At 39.1% G+C, this 15,116-nt stretch overlaps 1 protein-coding gene across 1 annotated transcript in view; it reads left to right on the top strand.

Moving 5' to 3' along the window:
• The window catches only part of LOC143028284 (CD109 antigen-like), a 90,393-nt gene extending 75,682 nt beyond the window's left edge, over positions 1–14,711 (top strand). The window contains exons 26-33 of the mRNA XM_076190148.1: positions 269–405; positions 1,106–1,239; positions 3,199–3,437; positions 7,426–7,590; positions 8,905–9,101; positions 10,804–11,005; positions 12,040–12,148; positions 12,692–14,711. Coding sequence (XP_076046263.1) covers positions 269–405; positions 1,106–1,239; positions 3,199–3,437; positions 7,426–7,590; positions 8,905–9,101; positions 10,804–11,005; positions 12,040–12,148; positions 12,692–12,891 — 1,383 coding nt within the window. The 3' untranslated portion in view covers positions 12,892–14,711. The remainder of the gene's footprint in view (positions 1–268; positions 406–1,105; positions 1,240–3,198; positions 3,438–7,425; positions 7,591–8,904; positions 9,102–10,803; positions 11,006–12,039; positions 12,149–12,691) is intronic.
• Positions 14,712–15,116: the final 405 nt, after the last annotated feature.

The raw sequence follows: 15,116 nt of genomic DNA, 5'->3' as shown, positions 1-15,116 counted from the left end.
GGACTAGTCCCTTGGGCTTGCACCTTCTTGTTGAGGTGGGATAGGTGTGACAATATTGATGGGTGATGATGGATTCTTGATAGTGGGTTGCATCCTTCATTGATTTTCTTGTGTTTTTCCAGGAGGTAATGCATTTCATGTAACATAACCTTGAAAGCTGCAGTTGCACAAATTGTGACTGCATGTTTTCTTTATATACATTAATATTGAAAATTATTATATTTGCATTAGTTGTCAAAGGGATTTATTGAATTGTGCCCTTTTACAGTCCTACAATGACAAAAGAAGAGGTGCACGTAATATAACTTTGACTGCACAGTGCCTCATCACACTTGAAGAGACCGTCAACACATTGCAGGGAGAAGTGCGTTCCAGGGCCAACAATGCAAAGATCATGGCTCTTCAGTAAGCATAACCAGCCAAGTTAATTTCTTATCATATTTATGTATATTTTCTCAAGTTATTAATTTGTCAACTTCCACAAAGTTATCTGCAAAGTAAAATGACTAGGCATGGGAGAGGAATATCCTCACCTTTTTCACCCCCATCATACTCTTTTCTCAGTTTTCCTTACAAGCATTTCTTCACTCCAATAGTTAGTTCCTCTCCTCCCCCATCCATCCCCTCACATACTACATCCTAAACCATTTATTTCAGTATCACCTTTAACTTTTCCAGCTCTACTTCCACCTCTCCTATTTCTAGATGACAGGTCATCCCTGCATCTCGTCCACTGCCCTGGTTCAGAAGCAATGTAGCAAGATACCCCATCCACAGCAAGGCTGTTTCATTTAATTGATGACCCCCTCTCTGTTGCCTCATGCATAAAAAGAGCTTCTCTCAGTCTACAATTGACCTCTACCTCCACTCCTCCCTTTCCTGACACATGCAACTAAAACTACATCATTCTTATTTCCTTTCCCTTCATATGGCAAAAAAGTATATACACTTCTCCAGTAGATAAAAAAAAAGAAATTATGATAGCACCAGCCACTCCACAATTCTCTACCTTTTGTGAAATATTCCTTGTAAAATCCATTTACTTGAGAGTTGTTCATATTGCTTTTGTGTTTGGTAATGTGATTTTCATTTGGGTCTCTTTCAGATTCCTAGAAAGAATGCTGGATTCTATAAGTGATCCATATGAGGTGGCTCTTGTCACATATGCACTCACTCTTGGAAAGTCAACAGAGAAGGAGGTTGCTTACAATTATCTTGACAGAATCAAAAGAGAAGAAAGTAAGATTTTTTTGTATTCTGTTCAGTGTGAAATTGAGTCATGTCATCCTCTGCAAATAACAAGTGTTGCCTTGAATTTAATTGACTGGAAACCCCTGTACCTACAGTAGCTAGCCATAGTCCTTGTACCCTATTATTGTTCTCACTAGGAAGAAACATTAAATTGTTGTATGGATTGTATTAATTTGGGTCTCCTAATGTCACCAGTTAATAGTAGAGGAATAGTCACTAGCTATGTAAAAACTTGAGGGGAAAATAGTCAAAATCTTTAGGGACTGGACCTAGTCTAAAGACCAAGTGCCAGCCTCTTGGGTTATGCCTATGGATGGAGATGAGGAGGTGATGGAGTTTTAAGATGGGCAACATGGAGAGAACTGTGACATCCATGTTGCAATACTACTACTACCAAGCACATGTCTTTGGTCAAGGACTTCCATACCTCTCATGATTCTATAGATGGTCAGCAAGTCTCCTCTTTCTCTTCTTTGTTCCAGGGTTGGTAAGTCTAGTTTTGATATTCTCTCTTAGTATGACACTTCTGAAAGTGTGGGGGCCATCTTCGTAGTTGCTCTTTGGATTCTTTCAAATTTCCTTGTATTTTTGGTTCTGGGTGGCCATAGTGTTGCTGTGTACTCCAGTCTTGGTCTTATCAGTGTGACTAGTATTTTCTTCATTTCCTCATCCAAGTAAGTAAATGCCACCTTTATTGATCTTAGCAAGTTGTAGGTTTCTCTTACAATTTTGTTTGTCTGTTAATCAGGGGACATGTCCTTTGTGATGACTACTCCCAGGTCTTTTTCAAATCCCACGTTGCATCTTTCACTGATTTTATATTTTCCTGATATCTTGTTTTTACTTTTTCCAAATCCCGCTATACATTTCTTGATGTTGAAGTCCACTTCCCACTTCTGACTCCATTCCCAAAGTTTGTTCAGATCTCTCTGCAGCGAGTCACAATATATTTCAGTGTTCATGTTTTTCAACATCTTTGCATCATCAGCAAAGAAACTCATGTAACCGTCCACACCCTTGACTATGTCATTCACATAAATAGTAAACATCATTGGAGCCAGTACAGATCCCTGTGGAACTCCACCAATTACCTCTTCCCAAGTAAAACCCTTATCTCTGATCACTACTTTCATTTTTCTTCCATGCAAGAAATCCTCCATCCATTCTAGTAGTTTACCTTGTACCCCTCCTATGGTTTTCAGTTTTCTTAATAGTTTTCTGTGTGGTACTTTATCAAAAGCTTTTTGTAGGTCTAGGAAAGCACAATCACCCCATCCATCCCTTTCCTGTATTATATCTAATAGTCTAGAGTAAAATCAGGTTTGTGGCACATGATTTTCCCTGTGTGAATCTAAACTGTCTCAGGTTTAATATGTTGTCTCCAGATGTTTTGTCCATGTATTTTTGGTAACCTTTTCACAAATTTTGGCTTTGGTACTTGTAAGAGAAACTGGTCCATAATTTGAAGCAATGTGCTCCCTGGTGTATGCTCCCAACTGATGATGGATTGATATATGTAAATAAGTGTGAATGAAAAATGTGACAAATCGTAGTTGAGTGCCATGTCATTATAGCTGTTATTAATCCGCCAGGGGCACTACTGTCACTGTAGTTGTTTACCACATCCTAGTAGCTAATGTCAACTCACCAGGGGCACTGCTGTTGCTGCAGGTAGCATAGAAGTTATAGGCACAATGCAGTGGAGAAAGAGTTTTGTCATGGAACTTGCAGTACACTCACTCATACTATGATAATGTTTTTATTATTGTAATTGCTTTGCAGCCAGGATTAAAGAGAAGAAAATTATGCTAACTTTTTACTGCACAGCTGGTAGTGAAATTTGTAGTCGCAGATTTTTTTTTTTTTCTTTATGCATATCTCTATTTGTTCTTTCTTGTCTTCTTTTTTGATAAAGTTTAGATGACAGTCATCCATGTAACATTCCAGATGGCTTGATTTACTGGTCTCGTGAGCGCATAGAAGCAAGTAAACGTATCTTCGAAAATAACCAGAGAAACCTCCTCCAGCCAAAGATAGAACAGAAGTGGGATTCTCATGCAGTCGAAGCCACATCCTATGCATTGATGGTCTATCTTATTCGTGATGGTGTCACTATCATCCAGGAGCGTATTGTGGAATGGCTAAATGCAATGCGTATGCATGATGGTGGATTTATTTCCACGGTGGTGAGTATAGTTTACATTTCCACACATGCAAGTTTATCTGGGGTATTGGCTGCATGTTGTTATGACAAAGTAGCATGCAGTTGATACTTTAGGGTCTATATTAGGCACCCCTATGGACCAGAGCCACACATCATTTTGTCTGTGATAGAGGAGGACTCTGCTCACAAAGAAATGATGAAACTTTTATTATACTGCTACTGTCCCTCCGTTATGCTGTCCCCCAACCCCTTGTTGCTGTCCTGTACCATTTCTCTGAATTTCATTTCCTTGTTTTGCCTACCATGTGGTGGGGGGAAATGAATGCTGCCACCAAGTATTACCACTTGGATCATAAGAGGCGAGAAAAACGGGATGGGGATTGGGACCAGGCATCCTTCTCCCTGGAGACCCACAGGGTACATTCCTAAAAAAGTAAAGGCATAAGAGGGTCTAGGAGTTTTCCAACCAGCACCCTAAGGTTTGGATCTTTTAATGTGCATGGATGTGATACAGACAAGAGTAAAAGGGAAGAGATAAGTAGTATGTTTGTGAGAAGAAAGATCGATGTGTTGGCTTTGAGTGAAACTAAGTTGAGAGGAAAGGGTGAGTGTAAGTTTGGGAGTATAGTTGGGAGGTTCTCAGGAGTGAAGAGAGGGCGAGGGAGAGAAGGGATGGCTATACTAAAAAGTGAAGAGAGAGGTAAATGTGTAGTGGAGTGGAAGGTTTCTTCAAGGATAATGTGGATGAAGATGAAACTGGGAAAGGAGATGTGGGTTTTTGTAAGTGCATATGGGCCTGGTAGTGAGAAGAGTGTAGAAGAAAGGGAGGCTTTTTGGATAGATTTAATTGAGTGCATAGAGGGATTAGCGAGGAACGTCAATGTAGTAGTATGGGGAGACCTTAATGCTAGGGTAGAAAATGAACCAATTGACGGAGTTGTTGGGAAATGTGGAGTTCCAGGAAAGAATCGTAGTGGAGAGTTGATCGTGAAGATGTGTCTAGAAAGTTGATGATAGCAAATACAGTGTTAGGAAGAAAGTCAAGCATAAGTACACATGGGAGAGGGTGGTGGATGGAAGGGTGGTAGATAGAGCATTAATGGACTATGTAGTGGTAGCAGTATAATAGGAAGAGTTAAGGATGTACATGTGCTAAGGGGAGAGAGTGGGGGAATATCAGATCATTTTTTGGTGGAAAGTAAGTTGAGAGTGGAGGATAGATGGAGAAAGAGGAAAAGGAGGAGTAGTACAAGAAGAAGCTGAGAGAGGAGTGGGAGGGAGTGAAGGATAGAGTAGAGCCAGGAGTGGAGGAGGAATGGGGATGGTTCAAGGAGGGAGTCACAAAGTGTGCAAAGATGGTGTGTGGAACAAGAAGGATGGGAGAGAATAGAAGGAAGGGTAGTGAATGGTGGGATGAGGAAACAAAGAAGGTTGTAGAAGAGAAGAAGCAAGCTTTCACAGATTGGTTACAAAATAGATCAAGGGAGTCATACGAGAGGTACAAAGAAAAGAGAAGAGAAGTAACGCACAAGGTAAAGAATGCAAAGAAGAGAGCAGATGTAAAATGGGGTAAGAGTATGACAGAAAATTTTGAAAGTAACAAAAAGATGTTTTGGAAAGAAATTAAGGAAGAGGAGGCAAATCAAGTAGAGAAGAAAAGGTAAAAGGTGCAGATGGAGAGATGTTAATGGAAGAGAAGGCAGTAAGGGGAAGATGGGCAGAGTATTTTAGGGATGTTAAATGTGAAGGAGGATAGGGAGGGAAAAATAGTTGCAGCGGAAAGTGCTAAGAAAATGACCATGATGAGTGAGGAAAATGGAGGAGAAATGAGGAAGGATGAAGTAAAGGCAGTTTTTAAGATGAGAGCAGGTAAGGCATCTGGTCTGGATGGATGCCATGCAGAATGTCTTAAAAAAGGGAGGTACAGTGATGGTGGACTGGCTGGTGAGGTTATTTAATGTTTTCTGGAGAGAGGGTAGAGTGCCAGAGGACTGGAGGAGCGCTTGTATAGTTCCACTTTACAAAGGAAAGGGGGACAAGTGTGAGTGTGGTAGTTTCAGAGGGATTAGCTTGTTGAGGGTAGTTGGAAGGCTTATGGGAGGATCTTGATTGAGAGGATAGGAGAGGAACAGAGGGAGTAATTGGTGAGGAACGGTGTTGATCTAGGACAGGTAAAGGTTGCATAGATCAGATTTTTGTGGTAAGACAGATATGGATCTGGAAAAGGCTTATGACAGGGCAGACAGGAAGGCACTGTGGGAGGTTTTGCAGATATACAGGATAGGAATAAAGCTTCTAGGAGCTGTCAAGAGTTTTTATGATAGTAGTAGAGCATGTGTCAGGATTAGAAATGGAGAGAGTGAGTGGTTTGAGGTAAAGGTGGGACTTTGTCAGGGATGCATTATGAACAGCCAGGGAGACATAATGCATCCTTGACAAAGTCCCACCTTTACCTCGAACCACTCACTCTCCATTTCTAATCCTGACACAAGCTCTACTATCATAAAAACTCTTGACAACTCCTAGAAGCTTTCCTCCTATCCCATATATCTGCATAACCTCCCACAATGCCTTTCTGTCTACCCTATCGTAAGCCTTTTCCAGATCCATAAAAGCCCAAAAAACATCCTTCCCCTTTCCTATAGCTTTCTCACATATTTGTCTTACCACAAAGATCTGATCTACACAACCTCTACCCGTCCTAAATCCACACTGTTCCTCACCAATTACTCCCTCTGTTCCTCTCCTAATCCTCTCAATCAAGATCCTCCCATAAGCCTTCCCAACTACACTTAACAAGCTAATCCCTCTGAAACTACTACATTCACACTTGTCCCCTTTTCCTTGTAAAGTGGAACTATACAGGCACTCCTCCAGTCCTCAGGCACTCTACCCTCTCTCCAGCAAACATTAGATAACCTCACCAGCCAGTCCACCATCACTGTACCTCCCTTTTTTAGACATTCTGCATGGCATCCATCCAGACCAGGTGCCTTACCTGCTTTCATCATCTTAACAACTGCCTTCACTTCATCCTTCCTTATTTCTCCTCCATTTTCCTCACTCATCAGGGTCATTTTCTTAGCATTTCCCACTGCAACTATCTTTCCCTCCCTATCCTCCTTCACATTTAGCAACTCCCTAAAATAGAGAGGAAGAGGATGTGAATCAAGTAGAGAAGAAAAGGTAAAAGGTGCAGATAGAGAGATGATAATGGAAGAGAAGGCAGTAAGGGGAAGATGGAAATAAAATAATAGTTGTATTTGAAACTGGTGTATTAGAAATTGTACATGAAAATTACACATGTTTGACATTAGGAGCAAATATTACATAAGAAAATAACCTGTGCATTATACTAGCAGCTGTCATTCATGAATTATATCTGAAAAATTGGTGATTTTGCGTTAATAACAATTCTTTAAGGGTGACCCAACCATGGATTCAAACTGCTTCAGATGCAACCACCACACAGAGGACACAGGACACCTAATACTACAGTGCCCCATACAACATTTTCCCAAAAACAGTACAATATATCTTCCCTTTATGAAGGCCACAGGTTTTCTACAAATGACACCAGCAGCAGCAGATTGATTGATTGATCTGTTAACCCCTTCCATACGGTGCCGCACACGTAGGCGTCATGGACTTAGATCTCGGTGGCAGCAGCCACTGCCAGCCGTACGACGTGTCATAATAATACTCGCATCATAAGATATAGTCACCGCTTATATCGATCGTTGTCTCTTCACCCGTGAATTTTGATAACCATAGAAAATGCGATTACAAAAGAATTAGAAAGAATGTCATTATGGAGGGGCGACTACAATAAATATAATCAAGACGCCGATATGGCAGCCTCGCGAATACACTCACTCCCCATGACGCCTACGTGTGCGGCACCGTATGGAAGGGGTTAAGAGCTGTATGTAGATTATTCTCTTATGTTTTTAATGGTTTTGTAATAATTATATGTGATAATCACATGTGTTTTCTTTGTACCCAAACAGGATTCCTTAGTAGCTCTAAAGGCTCTAACGCAGTACTCTTACCGAGCACGACTACGTGACCTAACAGACATGAGGGTGACAGTGGAGGCAACTGGAGAGTACGGTCGAGCTTCAGAAGAAGTAACAATAAGTAATACGTCCATATCAAAAACAAGCATAATTCCGGTAGGTGGCCCATTTCCATGCAAGATTATATTGAAAAAACAAATTCTCCTCATTTTCCTGGTCTCTTTTACTCTCTTTGTCTGTCTCTCTTTCTCTCTCCTGTCTTCTCTTTTACTCCCTCTCTTTTTCCTTCTCTCTCTCTTTCTCTCCCTATTTCTCTCCTCTCCCCTCCCTCTCTCTCATCCCCTCTCTCTTTCCCTCCCCCCACTCATTCTCTGTCTTTATCTCTCCATCTTTCTCTCTGTATGTCTTTATATCTATTTATTTTATTCATATATTTATTTTTTTATTTGTTATTTTTTCCACATCCAAACTAGTTATGAACCAAAAGGTCTCCAGTTGGCATGCTCTTCCATTGTACATACATATACCAAGGGCTTTTTCTCTCTTACAAGGGAGGTAGCCAAAAGACAAAGGCACAAAATCCTCTTTCACCCATTCATTCCCCAAATTTTCCACTCCCATTCACCCCCCTCCCTCCCTCCCTCCCTCCCTCCCTCTTATCTTGGCTCCTCCTGGATGACAGTTCATCCCTGCATCTCGCCCACTGCCCTGGGTCAGAAGCAATGTAGCAAGACACAGCACATCCACAGTAAGGCCACTTCATTTAATCAGCGACCCTCCCTCTCTGTCCCCTCATGCAGAAAAAGAGAAGACTGGGAGAAATCCTTTTGGGCTGCATCAATTTATTTCTCACACATACTCCCTCACCCCCCATCCCCCACTCATTCCCCCTCATGCATCACACACCTTCCCAAACACTGTCACTAACTTTCTTAATCCCTCTGATCCTGCCACAAGTGAAGTGTCGTCAGAAAACAACTGGCTTATCTCCCACTTTTCTCCCACTTTTCTCCATTTTCTTCAACCATCTCTAATCCCCGACCCATTACCCATATATAAATTAAACAGCCAAGGTGACATAACACATCCCAGGTGAAGTCCCACCTTTACCTCAAACTACTCACTCTCTCCATTTCTAATTAACACAGGCTCCACTACTCTCATAAAAACTCTTGACTGCTCTTAACAGCTTTCCTCCTATCTCACGTATCTGCAATACCTCCCACAGAGCCTTCCTGTCTACCCTGTCATAAGCCTTTTCCAAATCCATAAAGGCCTAAAAAACACCCTTACCTCTGTAATCTTTTGTATGTGTGCATGTATTTTCTTCCAGACATCATGATCTGACTAAGAAGCTTGTTGGCGTTGGTACCCTAGTCTGGTTAGCCAGCTTACTCCCCAAAGCACACATAAATAATCCTATTCTTAGTTTGCATTCAAATGAAAATGAAAACTTACTTCTTATTACAGATTCAGAATGTTTGGGGGTTAGTCAATGTGGTAGCACATGGAGCAGGCCAAGCCATTCTCCAGTTGGATGTTAGTTGGGGCATTGACTGGACTGCTATTAAAAAGCTACCACCTGTGGAATCCTTCAGCATGACTGTAAAGGAACGGTTTTCCTACTTTGGAAACAAGTCTATTGCCATTGTCCACATCTGTGCCCAGTAAGATTGATTTAATTTAATTTTGTTTAATCCAGAAAAGTCCACTAGCATCCTTTGATGTTGTTATTGTTAGTACTAGATGATTATATTCAGCTTAAAGATACCTCTGAGTGTTAATGGTTTAAAAACAAAACAGCCTTGATTGTTTAACCTATTAAAATCCAATGGCTAATTTTGAGGTTTTGTTCTGGCTAATACCAGATCATTTTATTTAGCTTAGAGCAAGCCTCTGTATGCCAATGGAGTCTCTGTCATATATGAATTAATGAGAAATTATATTAATGAAATACATATTTTATTATCCATTGATATGGCCACCACCCTAATAAAAGGACATAGGGGATTAAAGCCTTTGTGTATGTGTGTGTGTGTGTGTATATATATATATATATATATATATATATATATATATATATATATATATATATATATATATATATATATATATATATATATATATATATATATAACCTTTTCAGATATGAATTATGTTGAAATTTATTTAGAATTCATACTGGCCATTATTAGCAAAGCAGGTTTGAAAGAATTTGGACTGCTTCTAATGTTATGTAACGTGTGTAAGTGTTCCCTTGGTAATAATTGTTCTCTTGAGCTTCTATTTAAGACAGTAGAGAGTTTTAAGTATTTATAATCACATATACTGCATGTTCCTACATAATCACATGTACATGAGGGGATGGAGAGGGAGAAACCGATTAAATGAAGCAGCCTTGCTGTGGATGTGCTGTGTCTTGCTGCATTGCTTCTGACCCAGGGCAATAGGCAAGATGCAGGGATGACCTGTCATCCAAGAGGAGCCAAAATGAGAGGGAGGTGGTGAATGGTGGTGAAATGGGTGGTAGTGGAATTATGCCTGTTGACTTTGGCTACCTCTCTTGTAAGGGGAAAAAGCCCTTAGTATGTGTATGTATGTATGTATGTATGTATGTATAATCACATATAAAAAATGAAGGAGTGTGGATGGAATTAAACTGTAGAGTGGGGGAAGCAAGAAGATGTCTTGAGGGAATGGAAAACATCATGAGAGGTAGGTATCCAGGGATGGACACAAGACTATATGAAAGGGTAGTTGTGCCTATGACACTGTATGTGATAGAGACTTTCAATGTGAAGAGGCAGAAAGAAAAAAAATTAATCGGAGATAAAATGCTTGAGAAGTATGGTGGAGTGAGAAATGAGGAGGTGAAGAAGAGAGCAAAGATGGAAAGGGAGCTGACATATAGGGTTGATGATAGAATGCTTTGATTATTTGGGCACATGGAAAGAACGAGTAAAGAAGGACAGAGTATTGAAAGCAGAGGTGGGTGGAGTGAACTTGAAGGGAAGATTGAAAATGAGATGGATGGGTGGATTGAAAGGGGCCTTGGTAAAAGGGGAATGTCTGTTGAGCAGGGAAAGGAGAGGGCAAGAGATAGGTGTGAGTGTAGAATGGTTGTGAATGAATGATAAATTGACATGGCAAAGCTTGATGAATGGAGACGATGAGACAGGACTCCAAACACAGCTCCAGCTCCGTATACTACAACTAAGTTAAATACACACACACACACATTGCTCTATTCCTGTGTCCTACAATAGAAAAATACACACCAAACCAAGGCTCCACTCCCTCCTCTTATAAGGTGGATGGCTGAGTCAAAGTACATTTTTATTTTACTAATTGAAATTGTTCTATATTCAGGTGGTTGAACATCGAGGAATCCCCACACAGTGGTGCAACAGTGATTGACATTGAGAATCCCACTGGTTATGTTGTCTACCAGTTGGATGCTGAACATAGCATCAGGAAGGCACAAGAGACTAACACTTTTCCATCACTGAAAGATGTGATGGCAGGACATGGAGATGCACACACAACAAGAACTGTCTGGTTCTTTGACTATGTAAGTATTGCTCTGTCTTCTTCTTCTTCTTCTTCTTCTTCTTCTTCTTCTTCTTCTTCTTCTTCTTCTTCTTCTTCTTCTTCTTCTTCTTCTTCTTCTTCTTCTTCTTCTTCTTCTTCTTCTTCTTCTTCTTCTTCTTCTTCTTCTTCTTCTTCTTCTTCTTCTTCTTCTTCTTCTTCTTCTTCTTCTTCTTTTCTTTTTCTTCTTCTTTTCTTTTTCTTCTTCTTTTCTTTTTCTTCTTCTTTTCTTTTTCTTCTTCTTTTCTTTTTCTTCTTCTTTTCTTTTTCTTCTTCTTTTCTTTTTCTTCTTCTTTTCTTTTTCTTCTTCTTTTCTTTTTCTTCTTCTTTTCTTTTTCTTCTTCTTTTCTTTTTCTTCTTCTTTTCTTTTTCTTCTTCTTTTCTTTTTCTTCTTCTTTTCTTTTTCTTCTTCTTTTCTTTTTCTTCTTCTTTTCTTCTTCTTCTTCTTTTCTTCTTCTTCTTCTTTTCTTTTTCTTCTTCTTTTCTTTTTCTTCTTTTCTTTTTCTTCTTTTCTTTTTCTTCTTCTTTTCTTTTTCTTCTTCTTTTCTTTTTCTTCTTCTTTTCTTTTTCTTCTTCTTTTCTTTTTCTTCTTCTTTTCTTCTTCTTTTCTTCTTCTTCTTCTTTTCTTCTTCCTTCTTCCTTCTTCTTCCTTCTTCGTCCTTCCTTTCTTTTTTCTTTGGGTCAATATCATGCCAAAATTGTATTTACCTAATCGTAGTATACAAGAAAGGAGCAATGCTTGTTGGGTCCTATCTCCTAAGGGTGCTGGGGGCAGGTTATTGTAGATGTTTTAGTATGTTACTGGGATTTTTTCAGTCTCCCCTCCCTTACCATTCACTTATGGACTGTACCTGTGTGATGTGGTGTGAGTAGTGTGAGGTCTCACAGGCTCTTGTAGAAAACATATAAGAGTTGTAGTATTTAGTTGTATGTATTTTTTTTTTTTTTTTTTTTTTTCTCTCTTTTCTTTCTTTCTTTTTTTCCTTTCTTCTTTTTAATGAATGTTGAAATTTGTAGATTCCAGGTAATGATTCATGGTGCTTTGAGTATGAGATGAGACGATGGTATCCAGTAGCCAATATGACTGCTGTGAGGATGGCCACTATCTATGAACAATATCAGCCAGGTAATCAAACAACTGATCTTTTTGTGTGCAAATGGCAATATATATCTTATATATCTTGACATAACTAATCCATCTTATAGAATGTTTTACAAGAATAGTAGTTGATGATTAATTGCCTACTGTTTTCAAATTGTCAAGTTAATTATACAGAATGTTGTCATAAAAAGGGGTGAGGATTTTCTTTTTCTATGTACAGCCACCAGACTTTGTGGGTAAAGGCAGAGATTAGAAAAAAAATGGCAATGTGATAAAGGAATAAGAGAGGAAGTTCCTTGACCCTTTCATGTGTGATAGGTGTGAAAAGAGCAAGGACTTTCCCTTCCCTTAACTAGCCCTCCCCTGTGGTGTGGGTAAGAGAATTCTGCCACTGTGACAGAGTTCCTCCCATGAAAACTCAAGGCATAAGGGGGTCCTAGGATTAGGACTCCAACCGCCCTAGTTGTTGGGTCATTAAATGTGTATGATTTTACACATGTTAAGGGACATCATGCTGAAGGGGTCATTAGAATGATCTTGAACAGCCATTTTTTATTTTCATTACAGAACGGTTCCAGATGGTATTGTTTAACTCGACAACCCGTTCACTTGATGTATGTGAAGTCTGTGGTTCATTCCAGTGCCCATACTGTCCAACGTATAATTCATCTCCAATCACTGCTTTCATCCCCAATGTTACAGTTTTGCTTACATATACTGTCTTGGTCATTGCAGTACAACTGATGTTTTCTGCGAGAATTTCTTGATTCAAGAATGCTGGGTTATTAATTTAATGGAATGATAAATGTTCAGGAGACCTGCATTGTATGCTATGGTGAGATTTTTTTTTTTTTTTTTTTTTTTTTTTTTTTTTTTTTTTTCCTCCATTTTCTGTGATTCAAGTGATTTTAGCCTTCATATTTGCATTAAGTCAAGTCGCACTTGGCGAATAAATAGATAAATCTTGTAGGGATGATGATGTTACATTTGTGGAAAATGTAACTTGGATGGTGCACTCCTAAACAAAATCAGTAGGTGGTGGATATGGAGGTCTTCATAAACCTAGACACATTTAAACCATCCTGAACTGATTTTGGTTTCCTCATGTCCACACTGGACAGGCTTTAATAGAAACAGACATAATAAGAATCAATCAGTTCACTGCTGTTTGTTAATCTACATGTTTGGTGAATGATTTTAAGAAATTGTTGCCAGAAGCAAAAGTCAAACATGGAGGCAAGTGTATCAAAATATCACATTGCTTGATGTAGAGATGTCTCCTTGACATTTATAAAAAAAAAAAAAAAAAAATCACAAAAGATATAGTTTTAAGGTACTGGATACTAAAACATTCCAAATAAATTGTGATTTTAATGTTATAGAATAATACAAATTATGATTTTAAGTTCATGAGGGAATTGTATTCCCAGTAAGTGAAAAGCAGAAAAAAATTGTTGTATATACTTATATTAATAGTTGTGCGAGGGAGACCAAGAAAAAGGTGGGATGAATGGAATGAATGAAGCCATTAGAGCTTGTAATCACAATGTCAAACAAGTGAAATTGTTAATGAGCAACAGAGTTGGGGTAGAATGTAAGAAGGGTGCACCATTAATGTACTGGCAGTATTGCTTGGAAAGTCATGAGGTGCAGTGTTACATGACTTAAATGGGAAAGAGTGAAAGGTGTGATCATGTTCCTTTCCCCTGCGTGGCCACATAGAAAGGATGAGAGAGGGAAAATGGTGTCATGATGGCAGTTGAAAAGTATCAAGAGAGAAATGGAAAGGGGAGAAAGGATTGCCAAGATAATGAACACAAGAATAACAAGTAAGAGGGATGAGAAAGATACATCACACTGGCATACATCCTTCCAAAGACAAAAGCATGGAATGAAACAGAGTACAAAGAATTACTAAGAACCACAGCCAAGTAACTGTAAAGAATTGAAGAAAGTGAGATATAACTCCAGTGAGCAACATTAATTGTTGAGAGGTGATATGAGAGGAATGGGAGATAGATGGAAGTGGTGAAACAGGGGGTAACATACTGCTCAGTATACATAAATCCATACATGCAAATATATATATATATTGTGTGTGTGTATGTATATATGTGGTATTATCTGGGGTAGCTTGATTCTGTGGCCAGGCCTCTTTTATTATGGTACTGTCATAGAGCTAGATGATGTCCTGAATGCAAGCATATAAATATGGGTTTTGCTTCTCTTGTAGTTCACATGGAGCTCAAAGGTCGAACCAGTGATTATCCTCAGTCATCATAACTAGTAGCAAATCATGGTTTATAATTGAGACAAAGCAGCATTTGTCACAGTGGAAGTTTTCAAATTCATTCCAGCTGAGAATTGAATTTGAAGTTTACAATTTTAAGTCGGTGTTGATCATCTTTGGCCTTTAATGTATTGTTTACAAGGAATAACTCCACCCTGGTGAAACTATAAATGGTAGATTTTACCAGGGTTTTCAAGCATTTAAGGAAGAGCATTCAGCACAAACTTCCATATATATAAATGGAAGAACACTGTATCGGTTCACGTCACCTATCCACATTATCACCCTTTTTTCTCTCTCTCTCTCTCTCTCTCTCTCTCTCCAACATCTGGCTGAACAGATATAGTTTTGACACAATTGAGAAGATCTAAACAAAATCAGAGATGGTCAACACAGTCACATTTGAAGATTACCAGGCATGTATGAATTGTAGGAAAAACCTCTGGGATCATTGTATGCCTATCTAGGGGGGATTACTTCAGTGGAAATAGCAGAAACTAGGAATTAGGTTAGTTTTTCTTTATTGATCAAATGTCCTAAGCTTTTAGGTTGCACCTTGTATTACTTAGATAAATGTTACAGATTGAGTAATTGTTGTGATAACACTCCTTCCCCCTTTCTCTCTCTCCTGCAATTCTATTTTTCTCCCTCTTCCCCTTAATTCTATTTTCTCTCTCCCCCTCTCACCCCCCAACCCCCCAT

The sequence above is a fragment of the Oratosquilla oratoria genome, chromosome 9 (genome assembly GCF_046742065.1).
Source record: "Oratosquilla oratoria isolate Oo_2021 chromosome 9, ASM4674206v1, whole genome shotgun sequence".
In the NCBI taxonomy this organism is placed as follows: domain Eukaryota; kingdom Metazoa; phylum Arthropoda; class Malacostraca; order Stomatopoda; family Squillidae; genus Oratosquilla; species Oratosquilla oratoria.
The sequence above is the reverse complement of the archived record's forward strand: the minus strand, read 5'-3'. Positions and strand labels throughout refer to the sequence as shown.